Source organism: Struthio camelus, chromosome 8, assembly GCF_040807025.1.
Source record: "Struthio camelus isolate bStrCam1 chromosome 8, bStrCam1.hap1, whole genome shotgun sequence".
NCBI classification, from domain to species: Eukaryota; Metazoa; Chordata; class Aves; order Struthioniformes; family Struthionidae; genus Struthio; species Struthio camelus.
In genome coordinates, this window is record NC_090949.1 from 21,294,022 (window position 1) to 21,311,544 (window position 17,523).

Sequence of the window (17,523 nt, forward strand, 5' to 3'; positions counted from 1 at the left end):
CTGTTTTAATGTTTCTGTTTTCTGAGTACATGTGCAGAAGTGGCAAGTAAGTGGTACTGCAAGATATCCTTAACCACCTAGTCTGTCTTAAATAGCTACAAGCTTTTTCAGGGAGACCTTTTCCTACCCACAAAGAGAAAACTGATCCATTTGCCGGTAGTAAACCTAGTACGTCAACTGTTTCTTTGCGTGTACTTTTGCCTGTGCATGGATGTGTGGGAGCAATTTAAAAATATGTATTTAAAAGAAAAGAAGTTCCTTTATTCAAGATTTTAAGACTCACTTATCCCTAAAGTTATGTTGTTTGCATTGGCATTAACCACTGTCTGAAAAGAGAGTGCCTTAGTTTCCCACTCAGATCTGTATCCCTTTCTTTCCTTTCACTGAACAAGGAAGAAAAATCATTGAGTCACAGTTTGGCAGCCTGGTTTTTGTGGTGCGTGGACTAGCAGCAGACTCCCGGGTTCAGCCTTTCTCCCGTCATCCTCTTCCCAGACTTGCACTGTCCACATTAGTGAGTGGACTGGGTCCTTTGCTGAGCACTAGGTGCCCATGAGCTTGACCTGGAAGACCAGAGGGGACAGTTGTGATAACTTGGTCTGACTATCTATATAATGCATGCCCTAGGACTTCCCTGAGTTAAATCCATTTCAAACTAGAGAGTGGGGAAAAAAAGCATTCCCAGCTTAACTTAAAAAAAAAAAAAAACAAAAAAACAAACAAAAGAAAACCAAGGAAAGAGCTTAATACAATCTTTGCTAAGTTATCTAAGTGTCTAATCATCATCTTTTTAAAAATAAAAGCAATAGTCCTGCATCTTTTTGATGTTGTTGGTTTAGATTCATCTTGTAGATATTGCGTTTTGTTCAAACTTGTCACTGAATTTCTATTCCTCATGCAGGTCTTTGCACACATGATTGAAGGCCTTTATAATCTTCTCTTTGATCAGCTAAATAGATTGAGCTCTGTGAATCCCACTTTGAGGTTTTGGCAATTGTGCCTTCCTCCTCATGGCTCCTCTCTGAGCCCTTCATGCACCTCTGACATTGTCCATGTGTGATGGACATGGTATTCGAGAGCAGTTGTGACCCTGCCGTGTTCTGACAGTTGAAGTTCTCAGCTCCTATGCAGTTTCCCTCGCTTGTAGGTTTGAAGATCTCTCTTCGGTTCCAAAGTCGCAGTCAGAGCTTGTGTTCAGATGATCTTCTGTGACTATTAAATTTACGGAAGTGAACACACGGCAGATCGCCTAAACGTGGCTGGAAATCTTTGCTCCTGGCCATGTATGCTCAAAAGTGGCCATATTGCAATGCGCGCAGTTCGCTTGTGCCTGTTCTGTGATCTGCATCCTCTCTACTTGGGACCTGTTTTGTTCATTATTTAACATTCCTTCTGTCTTTTACCAATGATGATTTTGTTCTCCCAGGCTACGTGTGTGGAACTTGAGTAACATGCCAGTGGATTTCCATTTGAAACACACCTAATCAACGATGATTGAGATATAGACGAAAACATTTTATCTTGTCAAATTTGCGTTCCAGTGGCAAGTACCCGGTCATATAATGTCGTAACCTGTTACATCAAAACTGTCACCCCGTTTACTGAAGTTATTCATTCATCCAAAGCTATATCAGACTAGACAAGATTGATTTTCTATAAACATATGTTCATTGGTATTAATTATTTTAACTTCCTTCAATTCCTTATTAATGCCCCATCAGTCATTTTTGCAAAATTTCCTGGCATTCACGTCAGGCTCTAAGGGATTGTGAACACTCTCCAGAGCTCCTCTTTAGATGATAATCATCCTGACCTGCTGTTTGAAAAATGTTTTGTGGTAACTGCTGTTTAACTTCCTCCTGTGTTACAGCTGGAAGGAAAATTACTCTCCAAAATACAATCTGAATATTTAACCATTTTTTTCCTAAATGCAGAGTGGAAATTCAGTGCATTTACCTTTTTGGTGTGAATATTGGAAATTTGCTTATGAATCAATACCGTGTCCCTCATATAGAGAAGAAAAAACTAGGAGGAAAAAAAAAAAGCCTTTCTGATTGTTGATTCTGCTATGTCAAGGTCGCTAGGTCCGCTTGTTTTTTATGAGTTATCTTAATTTCTAATATATTACACTACAACTTACTACTGTCGTTTTTTATTTTGACTTTTATATCTGATAGTTTCCCCCCTACACAAGTTATTTTTATCCATTATATTTGATTCTTAATCTCCTGGAGTGTTTTTCTCATATGTGGGAGTGGGCTTTGTGGACATCCAGTGATGCAGATTTTCTGCTTAACAGTTTGACTCATAACTACTTCAGCTTTGTTAAAACAGTGTTTTTGAAAATTACTAGTTCTGTGTGTTCATTAGGTAACTGCTTTTGCCTCTTAGACACCTTTATTGTCTATGAAATTTGTCACTTTTTAGTGAATTTTAGCTTCACCGCTTTATGTGCAGTTGAAAGAGCATGGAGTATTACGTCTACTCTGAACAAATTAATGTACCTTTATCAATTAACATCTGCTCACATGCATTAGGTTTTTGAGGAGCATCGTCTTTCTGGTCGTTGTAATGAGTGGTCTCAGAAGGAGAAGCTGCGTTTCTCCCTTTAAGCTGAAGTGAGCACTGAGCAGATTCGGTGCATTTTGGTGTGTCGGAGACTTGTTCACTATTGTCTGTTACTAACAGACATCTGTCTAACCTGTTACTCTGAGGTGCAAGAGGAATGTGGAACAGGCCAAAGAGAATGTCGTGTTTTTTCTGTTCTGACCTTGCACACTGTACACGTTTCTGCATCTTTTCTTTCTTCACTGTTGTGCTAACTAGACCTACAACTTTTTTTCACCAGCCAAGAGGGGTAAGAAAACAGGCTCCCTACCTTTCCGCTAGGGCACTTACCACTTGTGGGGCCTCGAAAGCATTCAGCAGTAGCTAAATGTACTGAGAAGTTCTAAAAAAATGCATTAGCATCTATAAAGAATGTAGCAATCATCATTTGTCCACGTTTCCACTTCATTTCTTTGTACGTAGGCCTGTAAGGGTGTGCAGTGCAGAGCGGCAGCGCGGTGCCTGCTGGAAGGCCCAGGCTGGTGCGCGGGAGCTGGGGGACGGCAGGGCGGCACGCGCCTGGCCCTGCTGGGCTGGGCACGGTGGTGACCAAGAGGGTTTTCCGCTACGGGGAAATGAGCTTTGTGCTTTAGCGTGTTATCTCAGCTGGGCCCCCTAGGCATAGCCCAGCGATGCTGAGGAGCGTCACTGGAGCAATGAGGAGGTCTAAAGCTATGTTGCTTAGGTAGCAGTGCATAGCTAGCACGTTTTAGGGTGTCTTCGTTTTCTGCAGGGTATTTGTGGGAGATGCACTGAGGCCTCGATTCGTGTAGGCTGCTGCAGTCGAGCGCAGGCGTCCTCCGGCGCTCTCTGAACGAGAGATGCGGCCTGGCCCTCCCGCAGGCCGCCGGCGACCCCGCAGCCCGGCCGCTCTCCGGGCTTTGCACTGAGACAGAGAACCGCTGCGGAGCAAGTGCTTGGTGCAGCTCTTCGGTGGCAGGACTGCACACAATAGTTTTCATGTCACTTCTCCATGAATGACCCGTCCCCCTCTCCCCCCCGCCCCCCCCCAGCACAGAGCTCGCTTTTTATTTTGTAAGCAGGTCCTGCAGGTACCGGTGGGCTCTGGCATCCCCTTTTGTCTGGGAGCCCTGAAGTTACAAGCTGTCAAGTGAGCTCCACACCTCGGACGATTTCGATAGCATTTGATGAGGTAATAGTTTCCACTTTGTTATAATTTCATAAATTTCAGTATTGTCCTTTATTTCTACATGGCGGTGAAGTTATGTAGTACTGTGCAGAGAAAGGAAAAGCCATTAGGCCGACTATAAAGTAATATTGGAATCTACTGTACCATTCACTCTTGGCTATTGTTTCAGCAGACACGCTCTCTATTCCCCCATGAGTCTGGAAAGGAGCCGCTCTCGCGCTGTGTCTGTCAGTCGGGCTGTTGTTTGCTCCAGGAGTCCTGACCACTCTGCGACCATGCAGGGAGAGGTCGGAGCAGGGACCTGCCGCAGTGTTGTGCCTCCAGCGCCTGTTTTAGTTGGCGGTCTTGCGCGAGCGGGAGGGCAGTGCTGGGATGCACCCACCTGTAAGCGTCAGCACGGCTGCTGCCATCCGTCGAGCCATTTGTACTCACGTGCGATAAAACACTGATGTGCAGCCTCCTGAGGTACAGGAGGCATAATTAGGGTATGTAGGTCATCGAATTCGGTTAGCCCAATGCAAGGTAGATATGAAGTCTTCCTACGGGATCTACTCCTTTTTCAAAGTAGCTTTTATTAAATAATACTTTAACTTAAAGCCTTCCAAGGTGCATTTAAAAGCCCGCAGAGATATATTTCCCTTCCCAAAGTAACCGTCTGCAAGACAAAGTAATGAGATAGCTGAGAAGCTGTATCTCCTACAAAATGCACAACAAATGTAATTGTTAAGTAAGTGAAGAGGGAGACAGCTTACTTTGTAAAAGCACATTTCGCATTAAAGGAACATGATCGGTTTAGAAATCTCACATATAAAGTATCTTTGTTAACTAAAAAAGCTTTAATTAAGTAGAATCTTTCAAACAGTTATTTTTACTTAGCTATTATCTTACTTTTCTGCATTTTTCCCTGGCCCTGTACGGTAAAAATAAGCTAGCTGGTTTGCCTTTGTTTGGAGTCCATTTGTGTTTTATGTTTGTACAAAGCAAAGATGTTTATACACTAGCAAAATACAGTGGTAACCGAGCTCAGGGGAATGTACTCCTTTCAAAACCATAAAAGAACCTTGATTTCATGTGCTTTTTAGCTGAATACAGTATATAGCTATATTAAAACAACATGGTCTTGAGATTAGTAAAAGCTTATTTTGCAGGGAAAGGAGCAAAACAAGGAAGCAGATTGCACCTGTTGGTGCACTTTAACTGCTACCTGTTTTGTTCAAGGAGTGCTCATATTTGCATTTAGAGGTTTATTGTTATGCAAATAGCAAAGCACTGAAACTCATGTAGAGTTCAAGGTAATAAAACGCAAGGAGTTCCTTGACTTGTACTTCACTAATACTTGTTGCGTAGATCAGGGCTTTGTAGATTAGCGCTTGCAGAGTCTGTGTGCCCCTTTTGTATAGGTGAAACATCTTTGCATGACAGTCAGGTGGCTGTTTCCTTTTTCCAGGCGTCTAGAGGTCTGCTTTAGAAGACAAGAAATTCATAATTTTTCTAGACTTTTAATTAAACTTTACCTACATTTGAAGTTTGCTCTCGATTACAGAGAAAGATGGGCACCTTTCATAGAAGTTCTAATGGCAAAGCTTTACTGGTAACTTTGGAAATATTTGCTCTTGTGCTTCCTCCTAGGGGCGAAGGATGTGCTTCTGCATTTGTGGTGGCTCATTGTCCCTCTCTTAGGCCAATAGACTACATGCTGCCATAAGTGAGGTTTAAGTGCTTGAAACTTCCCATTCTGTAGTTCTCTGGTCTTGTAACTTTATTGAACCATCAATGAGAGAGTCCTGAGTCCTCTGAGACATTAGTGAAGAAAAGAGTGGGGAGACATAGTATAAATAAGCTTGTTTAAAAGTATGAGTTGTGTTTTGTTAACATAATGTGACCTGCATACAGCTGTGGGTTTTTTTGTTTTTGGTTTTAACCACATATTACCTGTGAGTTAGCAGTTTAAAAAGGCAAGAGGCCAGAGGTGAACTGTTACTGTGATTTTTCTGTTACTAAAGGTACAGAGTGATCAGAGAAATTCTAATTCCTGATGAAGCAGCCAAAGAGGAGCCATAGTCCCTCCCTGCATTTGCAGGGCTCGTGGCATGCACCTTGAGAAATCTCCGGGGGAACAGAGGGCTTTTCTCCAGGCTCTTGCTGTCAGCTTGCCAGTGCTGCCGGCAGCTGTCTGAACACTTAGTTAGTTTACAAGAGGGAGAGCACTACGCATGCCTAAGCTTCTGCTTCTTAAAAATGTGTAATTATAGAAAGAATGCACTAACTGCTGTATTTTTTTCATGTGCGCTCTATATTTTAATCCTTGCTGCTTTATGCTCTTTTCTTCCTTATTCTTGTACGTTTCAAACGGGAAGTTTGTGTAAAAGCAGTACTGGTAAAGCTGACTTTCTTTGTCAGTTTGAGGCACAGTGGCCAGAGATGGATAATTGCTTACGCACACTGCATGTTTTCCTCTAAATCCTAAGAATTAATTACAGCTTGTCAGTACTGTATTAGATCACTACTGATTATTTTAAGGTTGAAGCATCATAGCTAGCGCTGTGCTTGCCAATTTGTTCAATAGATGACTGCTAGTTTACTCATTTATATTGTGATATAGTGATTTTGGCTGCTTAGCTATTGGTATATCTTCAAGGTTTTAATCCCTTTTTATGTATATCACCAAATTGCCATGATCCTACTGGGATGACACTTTTCTTGGCAGGCGGTGGAACCTTACTGAGACTAGTCGGGAGAAAGAAAATGGTCCGACCTTACCTTTTCTGCCGTTATAGGTATTATATCAGTCTTGATGCTTCAGCGCACTCTTGCAGGACGCATTAGCGTAGCTAAAATAAAACAGACAAGTCAACTTCTCTGAGAGCATGAATGAAACCTATTATTAGAGCAGGCAAATCTTGGATTACTGTAACCTCTGCGTGCGGTGGCCCTTGTTATAAAATAGCCAAGGGAGCAGCCAGAGGGTCCCTGATGAAAGGCCGGGTACCGAGTGCATGTGGTGTGGGCAAACTATTCCCTTAGTCACCGCCCCAGGCCGGGCCGGCTCTCGGTGATGCTGGACAAGTGACAGTTCTCAGCACGTGGCAATGGGACGCGGTAGGGACCGCGGGGTCCTGTCGGTGGCCCCCAGCGGACACGCTAGATAAGGCCGGTCTTCCTGACAGCGATCCTCCCGGAGCAGGCGCCGCGGGTGCCCCAGAGGGTTGGCGGCGAGAGGCACCCCAGCAGGTCACAGCTGGGGGGTAGCGGCTGCTCCTGGCACGCCAGCGGTGGAGCCGGGCTGGGAGCTGCTTTTCAGCAGTGCGTTATTGGTTGATATGAAAATAAAGCTTCTAAATCCTCTTCTGAGAGGGAGAATGGCATGCTTTTCAGTGTTATAAATTAGAAAACTTGGAGTCCTCTTGGCAAAACGGCACGTACAGAAAGGAGGCTCAGAAGGCAGTAGCAGGCGTGCCAGCCGTTTGACGATTAACTAAAAAGAATATAAGCAAAATCCATTCAAGGCAAAATAAACACTCTTGAAGGGATTTTAGAAGGTCTTTGCATTTATTTTAGTTGATAAAACTTAAGATTTGGTGGAGGGGGAAGGAAATGAGTTGCTGAACCCCAAGCTCAAATGAAATTTCAGACCAGACCCAATTTAACTGGGGGCAGGGGGAAAGGAAACCTGAGAGGTTATTTGTTTGCAGGGAGCGCTAATATTATTTACTGCCATGTTAGGACTGTGAGCATCCCTTTCAAGAAGTTATGAAAACGCAAATATCCCTGTTGAACTATAATTATTTTTCGCTTCTTTAGTGTAGATTTTACTTTTAAAAGAGTTCCCTGCCTTAAAATAAGCAGAGTATTATCCTTGCCAAAGATCTTTCAGCCTCTTTAGAATAGAGCATTTAGATTACTTGGGACAAAGTAGGTATCTTGAATGCTCTGTGTCAAGTCATGAACAAATGGCACAGAAACAGTAGTACAGTACCGAGTGAAACCTGACAACTCGGTGTTAAAGGAAAGGAATGTTACTGTATGGTTTGATTGTGATCAACTTATCTTCAAGTGGGTTTATTAGCAATTTAATGGAATATTGGTTATTCAGGAGCCATAATAGCCCCAGTTGAAACGTCCATTCTGTTCGTTTTTCCCATACCCTGTGGAATGAGCAGAATGTGACAGTCGAGCTTTCAACGGGCTTCATGAATTTTAAATACTTTTCAGCTGTGAAATGGGGCACATGGCTTGTGGTCAACAGTGGACAAGGAGCTGGCAGCCACTCTGGGTATTATGGGATATTGAGTGTCTCGGAGATAATGAATGCTTGGCTTTTCCAGGTGCATTCTTGGCCCGCTGTGCACGTCCAGGCAGAATGGAATACGTTTCCCTATCCAACATTTAACAATTGATCATTTTGTAGTTGTAAGCAGAAAGTATTTAGAATGTTACTTTCTCAGCATGCTTGTATAAGACTTAAATTTCATGTCAGCATCTTTATCCAGCAAAATCTTTGCTGTTTTTCTGTAACAATCCATTCATGCCGTTTAAACTTTTCCACTAACCTGATATTGTGCTTAGTAGATCTTAGTGAGACTTTTTTCTAGTGACTTTAAATCTTCGTCTTTTTAAGCATTGGGGTTTTTGTTTCTATTAATAACTTATACCTGATTGAAGTTATCTCCACTTGCTGTGGACTAAAATTTCAGCCTATTTTTTCTACCAAACAAACTGATCACTGGCTCCTGTTTTGTGGGAAATGGCATTTCTTCGTTTTAAGGGCTAAGAATTGTTAGAGAAAAGGGAAATCAAGGCAAAGTGTACTGCTAGTGAGCTACATGGAACTGGTCTGATGCGCTTCAGTTCTGCTTAGTTCTTAAACCATAGCGTTTTTTTAAAGGGCGTCCAGATTAAGTGTGTTTTAACTTTGTACACAAATCTAACTACATTACAATTGTTGCAGATTAATGGAAGAACAACAGTTGAGGGTAAGAGATGTTCCATGGGGTATGCTTCGTGTGTTGTCAATGTAACAATTTGCTGAAGGATTTTTGGTCATTTCACCTATGTTTTACAGCTATATAAATCTGTTTTTATAAACATTATGAGTAAAATTCTTAACATGGAAAAAAATCGTGTCCCAAATGTAAGTTTTTCAATGAAATTTTGAAATTACACAATATCACTCATGATAGAATATCCAGATTTATTTTTTTTTCGCTATCAATTCATCCTGCTGCAGTTTCTCCACCACGAGGTGAGCAGGAGGTTAGATGATGCCTGCTTCATTGGCGAAAGGTAGTGTGCGTGTGTTTGTGAGCAGATATGGCACCAGCACCTCATTTAATGAGTGTTTGGTTACTGCATAGCAGGGGATTGCTGGGAAGGGTTTGGGAAAGCTGGAAGAGGAAGTTGCCCTTGAGTTCCTGAGACCCACCGTGCTGAAGCTTCTCTTGTGCAGTTTAGTAGCTTTCTGTGACACCAAGCCCTGGAGGCCCCCTGCTACTCTCTGCTCCTCCCACGTGGGCCAATATCTCTCTGTGCTTTCCAGGTTTTTAAACCCGATTCTCTGCTGATCCAGTTCTTTTGATAGTGCCTCTGCTCTGTGGTCTCCTGGTCCTACTGTACTTAACCATGACCTCAGATCACCTTCTAAGTGCAATGGCCATTCAGCAATAAGTACATCAACTCTAGGTACAAAGTGACTGTTTCAGTACTAGGCAGCAAGTGGACTTGGATCCGTAATTCGCAGGGTGTGGGCAATAATGAACAGGGCACTTATCTGTGCGCCCCCACAGTGATCCTTTCTGAACTCTGTGTTTCAGAACTACCCAAATTCTGCGAAAAGCTGTTCCTGCTTGGTGCAGTCTTTGGACAATGAAGAAATTGTATCAGAGCTGCAACCTGAAAGCATTGGTGTGGGCTCTGTAACACAAGTCACTTTCTGCTCAAGTCCTGCTCCCCACTCAGCTTGAGGACACAGCTTGGGAGTACCTAGGTGTCCCCTTTGGGCCCTTCCATGACCTTGTTTGCATGGCAAACATTTTGGGGTGAGCTGTGCTGCATGCTGTCGGGACCACGCGTCTGGCTGAGCAAGGTGGAAGGAGTGTTGTGCCTGTCAGCCGGAGCATGGCAGTGTGAGAAATGAAGGTGTGGGCTGTTGCCATGCTGCAGGCATGCCATGGGTGACGGTGCTGGTGCATGCCGTGTGCTGATGTGTACTCTGGCTCGCCAAGTGGGGCACAGTGACTCTGGCTGATGCTACAGTGCAACACCCTGCCATCCAGGTGGGGACCTGGCCCCGGAGCTCCATGCTGGCAGAGGGCAGTAGCGGGTAGGAGGTACTAAAACTCACGGAAAAGGGTTTTTTGGATGGTCTGACTTAATGTTGGGTTTTCCATGTGTAGTGCTATGTGAACAATTTAGTTTGAATTGCACAGAGTATCAATATACTCTGCGCAGCCTAGTTTGAACAGATCATGCTCTGATCACCCAGAACTGAGCACTCTTTGATGCAATTTGTACGGGCTCCTCGAGGGCAGGGTATTTACCCATATCATTCAGCAATATGCAGCTAGCAATTCTCCTCAGGACCAACTATTTGCCTTCTTTTGCCTTCCTGAAAGAGTACCGAGGCTGGACACAAAGATCCTGAAGGAATGGAAAGGGGAATCACTTGCCAAAGCCACTGTGGTCCTTTCCACTTGCAGGAGTGGGATGTTAACAACAGGTACCAGGTGTTCTTACCAGGCTGTGCTGGAGACTGTTTGATAGGAGAGAGCGGACATTACTTGACTTTGCAGATAACATACACACAGTTTTACTGTGTGATCTGCATCAAAGACACAGTTCCAGCATGTAACTCAGTGTCTTGTTCTTCCACCGCTTCCCAACTGACTCTTAAGAACCAAGGCCTTTTCTGGTATCAACAGAGAGGCACCAAAACTGGAAGCGGGAGCATGAAACGCTGCCACAACCCACATCCCGCTAATTTCCAAGATGAGTGTATAGTAGGGTGTGTATCTGACCTACTTAAAGCAAGAAAATAACCAGTAGGTGGGTTTGTCTTTTCAAAACACTTGAACTGTTACAATGCTGCTTTATTTCCTTCAAAGCATCTGCAAGCCCAGAATGGAAATGCTTATCACCCAGAGGAGACAGACCTTCCTCATCTCCAAACCAAGCAGATTCAGACAGGCTAGAGTCTGGATCATGATCAGCGCTGGTTTCTAGTTTTGCAAAACTGAAGTCTTCCCTTCCTGGCCCTCGATTTGTGCATCCCTATTTATAGATTTCACTCAGAGCCTTGTTGAAAAATGTATTATGTATTGACAGTGACACTTGGTGACCTCAGAACTAATGGCTGCAAAAATAGTCACCTCAGAGATATCACAGTCTAACTTTTCCATGTATTAAGTCTGACATTTGCTTTGCACAGCTCTAAATGTTGGTTTAAACTACAATGGATTGGAGGCTGAAACCCAATAATTGTGATTTACCACACTGAAGAAATTTGTGGTGGATGTAAAATTTCAGGAGACAACACAGTAGTGTTTCTTAGGCTGAAAGTCCTTTTTGTTAGGGCTACCGTCTCCAGAGAACCAAGCTGTTAGCACTTAAAGCTGAACTCTGCTTTGGGAACCTAATTTAATCTCTGGCTCGTAGAATGATCTGCTGCTCTCCAAGTCTGTCAGAAATAGCAGTCTGCAGACGTTCTTCCCCTTTCACCAAGCACTCTGAGACTCTGAGATGAGGGCGGATGGCTAATTGCAGTCATTAAGGAGCACTTGATTTGGTAGCATCCATAACTTCTGCTGAGACCCAGCTGTGCCCTTACCACAGAGTGGCACTTCCGAGCCTCAGTGGGACATTGCTTACAGCCCAGCCCCACCGCCCAGGCGCTAGCATCCCAGCAGAAAAGCTTCTATTCTAAGGGTAGGTCCATAGTTAACAGCAGAGCTTTCCGTACTAGGTTCAGGCCTATCTGAAAAAATCATTTCACTGTTTTTGCTGTCTTTTGAAAAGATCATTTTCTTACCGTCTTAACAAAAATCTCATGATATGGTTAGTGCACAGACTACTAGTAAATATTTAAGGAAACAGCCTCTGTTTTGACTGCATCAAATACCAATTAGAGAAGGAAAAAATCCCTGCACATCAGTTACAGTAACTGATGAAGCACATCAGTCTAGAGGGTAATGAGCTCCATTTTTAAAGCACAAGGAAATTAGATTCTTATAAATGTCAAACGCAGTTATTGTCGTCTTTCCTTGAAACAGAACTGAGCTGGCTGAAGTCCATTGTCTCTCAATCAGCTTTGTTATGGATTAGATACATTCCAGCTCACACCAGGAATGTGCTTATTAGGGGAAAAAAAAAAAATCACTATGCAAAGCATACAAGCTTTAACGCTCAACTGATGTACTAATGGGTACTTTTGCAATAAAACCCAATATCATGTTACAAACCAAAGGCTGACCTTAGATAATATGATACAGAAATCTTAAATGATACAGATGAGCATTTTCTTTGTATGCTGCAATTCTGACTACCTGGGGGTATATTTTTCAAATAAAGGACAGAAAATGAGGCAAGGTAACTTTTTCTTTTGAGTACTCTGAAAAAAAGTAAGCAGTAAGTCTTCCTTACAGTGAGTATGCTTGTTATATGTCAATTCATCTCCAAATGCTTTATGTATTTTATTCTTGCTTCCTGGGTAAGCTTGGCTACCCACAGGATTTTTTCCATCCTTTTTTTTTTTTTTTTTTCATTTTTTTCCTGGAAAAAAACAAGAGGTGATGATTTGTTCATAAGTCAAAGCTAATTGTTTCTTATTCTTTCATTCATTATTAAATCCCACCAGTATGCATTAAGACTCCACACTTGAGGAAAAAATGATATTAGTTGTTTCAGGAGAATAAAGTGTGAGGAAGATAGGGGGCTCTGTAAAATCAAATCCATTCACTGCATCCCTATTTTTTAACTTTCTATTTGAGGATAACAATCACCTGTCCCTCATTAGACATTGCTTCTTGTTTTCTCTCTTTGGAAGGTGCTCCACAATCCTTCCTGATTTGGGAATGCTTTCACAAAGGCTTTCCGGACACAAGGTTGGTGCCAGCCTCTCGCTTCCCTTTTGCAATAACAAGATACAGACTCAATCAACCTGTGTGTACTTTACCACTTCTTAACCCTCTCTTTGAATGGTGCAGCACGTTTTCCAAGATGGTCGTGCACCTCTGGCGTCAATACGCTTATTCTGGACGTGCTACTTGGAAGATTCTACTCGTGACGGTAACATCACTTTAAAGACGTTGCTGTGGCAGTGGTAATGTGAGTCTGAGCTGAGCACTGTGCAAGAAACTCAGCTGTATGCAAAAGCAGATGGGCTATTCATTTTTAGCTTAGTTTTTCTAGAATCCTATATTTTCGAATCCTCATTTCCCAAACTTCTTTTTAATAATTCACATCTTCCTTCTCTGCTTCAGTTTGTGCTCCATTTCTTATTTCTGATTCTACTGAATGAAGTTCCTGGTGTTGCCCATAGGAAAAACAGTAACTTGAGGGTCTTTTTTTTTTTTTGTTAATCGCACAAGCAATGGATGTTGAAAGCTATTCCTAGCATATGTCACCAGAGTGTGAACAGCACTTTCCAATTAAAACTCTAGGACTTTCTACTGGCCATTTAAAAACCTTGCAAAACATTGAGCTGTAGAATTGAATCTATTAACACCCTTGATGGAGAAAAGATCCAGCTATTTATATGGCAATTTGTATTTATTTCATTTTGATTTCATAGTTAAAATGCACTCAACTCTTGGGCTCAACATCTTGAGCACCTTATAAATATCCTCAAAGCCTGGAACAATCATGAAGCAAATAAAACAAAGTAGCTTTCTGTGATTTTGGACAACTTTTAGTTCCGTTAATTTTTCTTAATGCCCGCACTACAGCTGCGTCAACCCCTGTAAATTAAGTAAAGAAACCAATTCACAGCATCTCTGACGTAGCCTGGTGGTTAAATTGTAATCAGCATCTGGTAATTAACATGTACATCTGGCTCAAATAACAAATCCAAAGTCAGTCTTTACCTTCTATTATTCTCATTAGCTAGGAGCTTTATTTAATTGCTGCTCTAGTGCAAATGTTATTAATAGGCCATTGTGGCCCAGGGATTTGAAGTATTGCTGCTTCCCTGCCTGCCTCTCCCTAGAAAGTTGTATGGCGTCCTTACCCCAGCTCGGAGTACCCTGCCTGAGGGATACAGTCTGAATTTATTGTCTGAGCTGAGTCAGTACATCTTCCAGGTCTCTTGCCTGCATGCTCTTCCCAGTCAACATTAATCACTGCTGAGGTGACCGTGTTGACTGCTTTTGAGTCACTTCTGAGGAGTGTGTAAGCATTTTGCACCTGAGCATTGTAGTGCTCAGGCTTTTTTATTCGAGGCTTCCCACCACCTGGAGGGAGCCCATGCACATCTTGGTGGCCAGTTCCTGCATCCTCTGCTCCCAGGCATGTCTTCTCCCAGGCAGGTCCATCTTCAGCTTTGGTACCACTTCAGTTTCCTTCACATACCCAAAGTGCATGCAGTTTTTTCTTTCCGCTGAATAATCTGCCTCCTTCTGGCAGTGAACCTGCCTTGGGTAGTGAGCGGGGAAGTGGGTGGCCCTGGCAGGGCAGGGGGAAGGGGATGCTCTGCAGGGAGAGCCCCCGAGTCACTGACTTGGCTTTCTCCGGAAGCCAGAACGGCTCCTGCGCCTTTCAGCAAAGCATCTCTTTGAAAGAGCTTTCTCTTTTCAGTATTCTGGTTTTGGAAGCTATTGGAGACAGTGGATTAACTAGAGTTGTGTGACTGCAGAACAGGCTGGGTGATTCTTTTTTCTTTTTCCTGAGCTTTGGCAATCTGCCTTAAATAATCCCAGCTACTGGGTATGTTTATTTACTCCCACCGCCTGTGGCTGGAGCACACACGTTCTAGTGCCAGGGTATCTTTATGCCCAGTCATGAGTTTGCTGATCTGCTTCACTCTGGCACAAATTATCAAGTCTGTGTGCTCTTGGGGTGGGAGCCTTCTTACATGACACCACAACTATATTATTCCATATAAAGCAATTTTTTCTTCTTTAGGTCTCATGGCTCTTAGGCGCATAGCACCTACATGGTAAAGACTACTGGGCTTCACAGGCAGAAGTCATTCCTATATCAGGGAGTGCATGGACGTTACAAAATGTTGCTGTGCTTGTACAAGTTAATTTTCAAATATTAAGCCAGCTGTTTTCCTGTTTATTTTAAAATACCGCATAGATCCAAGTTTTCCTTTTAAACTTAATTTTAAAGATCACTGGAGATAGAGCAACAAGAGTAGAAAGAAAGATTAAGCCTGCCTTCTGAGGCTTAAGCACAATTGTATGGAAACATAAACAGTGTTTCAGCCTGGAGATCCTTGACTGCAGAGTTTCAGCCTGAAATCGTTTTAGCATCAAGAAAAAGATAAAGAATCGAAGACAAAGGTTAGTAATTGCAATGGATGTGCTGCAGGCACGCTCCAATCTGAGTGTCCAAGCCTTAGAGGGGGAACAGCTAGGGGATGCGGGAGGATTTCCCACGTGGAGAACTAGTCCCTTGGTCTCAGATAGCTCGTGAGTACAGTTACCTGCTGCAGCGTAACCCATCAGCACTAGCTAGGTGGCACAAAGACCTGCCTTCTTCCCATTTAACTTTGAACTGAGGCACCTAGTTTAGGGATGTGATTGGCCTAGGCTCTTTTGTACAGTCATTGATTGGAGTGTGAGAACGAGACAGAGAGAAAGAGGCACCTCCAGAGAGCAAATCAGATCTTAGATAAGATGATGCACCCAATGTTTCCCTTTTCTGTCCCCATCAACTGTCCTTGCAGTCCACAGGGACTGGTCTTCTCTCACCTCTGGGGCCTCAGCTCCGGAGTTACGTAGGGCAGCTCACAAACTCCACAGAGCCTCATCGTGGAAATGGCGGGGAAACACAGGTGTAGTTGGATCGTGTCTGCCCCCCAACTTACTCCCTGCAGACAGAACAGCTCTGAAAAGGCTATGACAACGAAAGCGCTCGCCACTAGTGCCCTGAGACTGCTGCAGCTCATGGGAATGATGTGTCACCACGCCGTCTCCTTTCTGTGCTCTGCCACGTAGAGCTTGGCAGAGCCTGAGGCCCGGTGCTGGTAGAGTCACTGCTGTTTTCATACGGTGCTGGGAGACAGGGTCCTGTCACCCATATCAGCTTCCTGTGGTTCTTGCAGAAATGCTCAAACTATCATGTTAAATAGATGAAGGACCTGTGGGACTTGCAAAGATTAGAGCCAGCAGACCGTTGTGTCCTCTGCGTTCATTAATGCTTGTGAGGTAGCTCTGGTTAAACACAGTGATGAGGTTTCAGTGAATGCAAAGATGCTCCTGTGTGGGATCAGAAGTTGCGTGTTTTTGTGGATGAGGTTGTATTTATATTGACATCCTGCAAGTTGTAGACATTAGCTTTCTGTGAGTGATTTGTTGCATTCAGACTTTTTTTTTTGGATAACAAGGCACCGAGATGGCAAGAATGACGTGATGCTGTATAGAGACAGCTTCTGCACTAGACATCCTTAACAGCCTCTTACGGGGAGAGAAGAAGCATAATGAAGTAGAATTACCCGACTCTGCTATAAACCTTTTAGCAGGAGAGGGATTGGGGCAGCGCCAGCTGCTGCCGTAAGGCCTGGCCTGCACCTGGCTGCCTGCCACGCGCAGAGCTCTGCGCAGGGCACGGCCGATGCCCAGCCTATAGAAACGTGCGCGCGGGAGCTCTTGCGATTCTGTACCGCGGTAGTGCAGAAACGCAGCAAAAATTAGTGCTCAGGAAAGCTGAAAAATTATAAAGAAGATGAAAGCTTATTGATTAGAAGTTCTCCTCCCTTACTACAGGGAGGCTGAGGGTAGACCTCCGCATCTGCGGCCGGTAGAGCTGTGTCTCGCATCTGAGCGGTGCAGAAAGAGCAAATGCCACTTCTCTGTCATTGCTTTTTCCTGTTCAAAGCCTAAGGAACAGGCTTGTGCAAGAGCTAGTGTTACTGCACAGAGGGACTGGAGTTAGCAGGCCGTGGGTACCTCCCTCTGTCTCCTCTGGGTGTGTCATGGGTAAAGGCAAGAATCAGACCGCTGCTAATTTACACCTCCATCCCTTCCCGACCACAGAGAGCTCTGGAGAGAGTCTGGGCACTGTGATGTGCAGGGACAAAGGCCCCTGGCATCCAGCTTGCTGAAAGTGTGTTTATTAACTGATATTTTTATTAAGGAGGTCCCTTTCAGTTAGATTTTTTTTTGAAGTTTTTCGGTGGCACAGACCAAGTAATAGTCTCAACAACTTTCTTTTAAACAGGTCGAAGCCATGAAGAGAGTATTAGAAAGTCTTAACCTCAATATGGTAGAGATGGTAGATGAAAATGCGACTTTGGATGGTGGAGACGTCTTATTTACAGGTACAATGGTAGCGATAGTGGCAGTGCTGTTTAGGTATTCCGATTGCCTAGAAACCGCATGTTATCTGTCAACTGCTTAATAAAACGTCGTTCATGTAGTTTGTTAAATCAATTGTTTACCGAATGTCATGTAAGTAGCTGACAGATGAATTTTCAATGCAATGCTCAGTGTCCTGACTAATGCCTGACTAAATGAACTAGCGATACGCACAGCACAAAGAGCAGTATTGTGCATACAAATTTTATTTTAGTTTGTAAAGTGCCAATAAGAAAAATGCCTTCAGTAGTCAAC

At 43.5% G+C, this 17,523-nt stretch overlaps 1 protein-coding gene across 3 annotated transcripts in view; it reads left to right on the forward strand.

Annotated features, from left to right (window-relative positions):
* DDAH1 (dimethylarginine dimethylaminohydrolase 1) overlaps positions 1-17,523 on the forward strand; it is a 106,082-nt gene that overhangs the window by 69,262 nt on the left and 19,297 nt on the right. For all 3 annotated transcript variants that reach the window (XM_068952623.1, XM_068952622.1, XM_009673207.2), the window contains one exon: positions 17,132-17,231. In XM_068952623.1, coding sequence (XP_068808724.1) covers positions 17,132-17,231 — 100 coding nt within the window. The remainder of the gene's footprint in view (positions 1-17,131; positions 17,232-17,523) is intronic.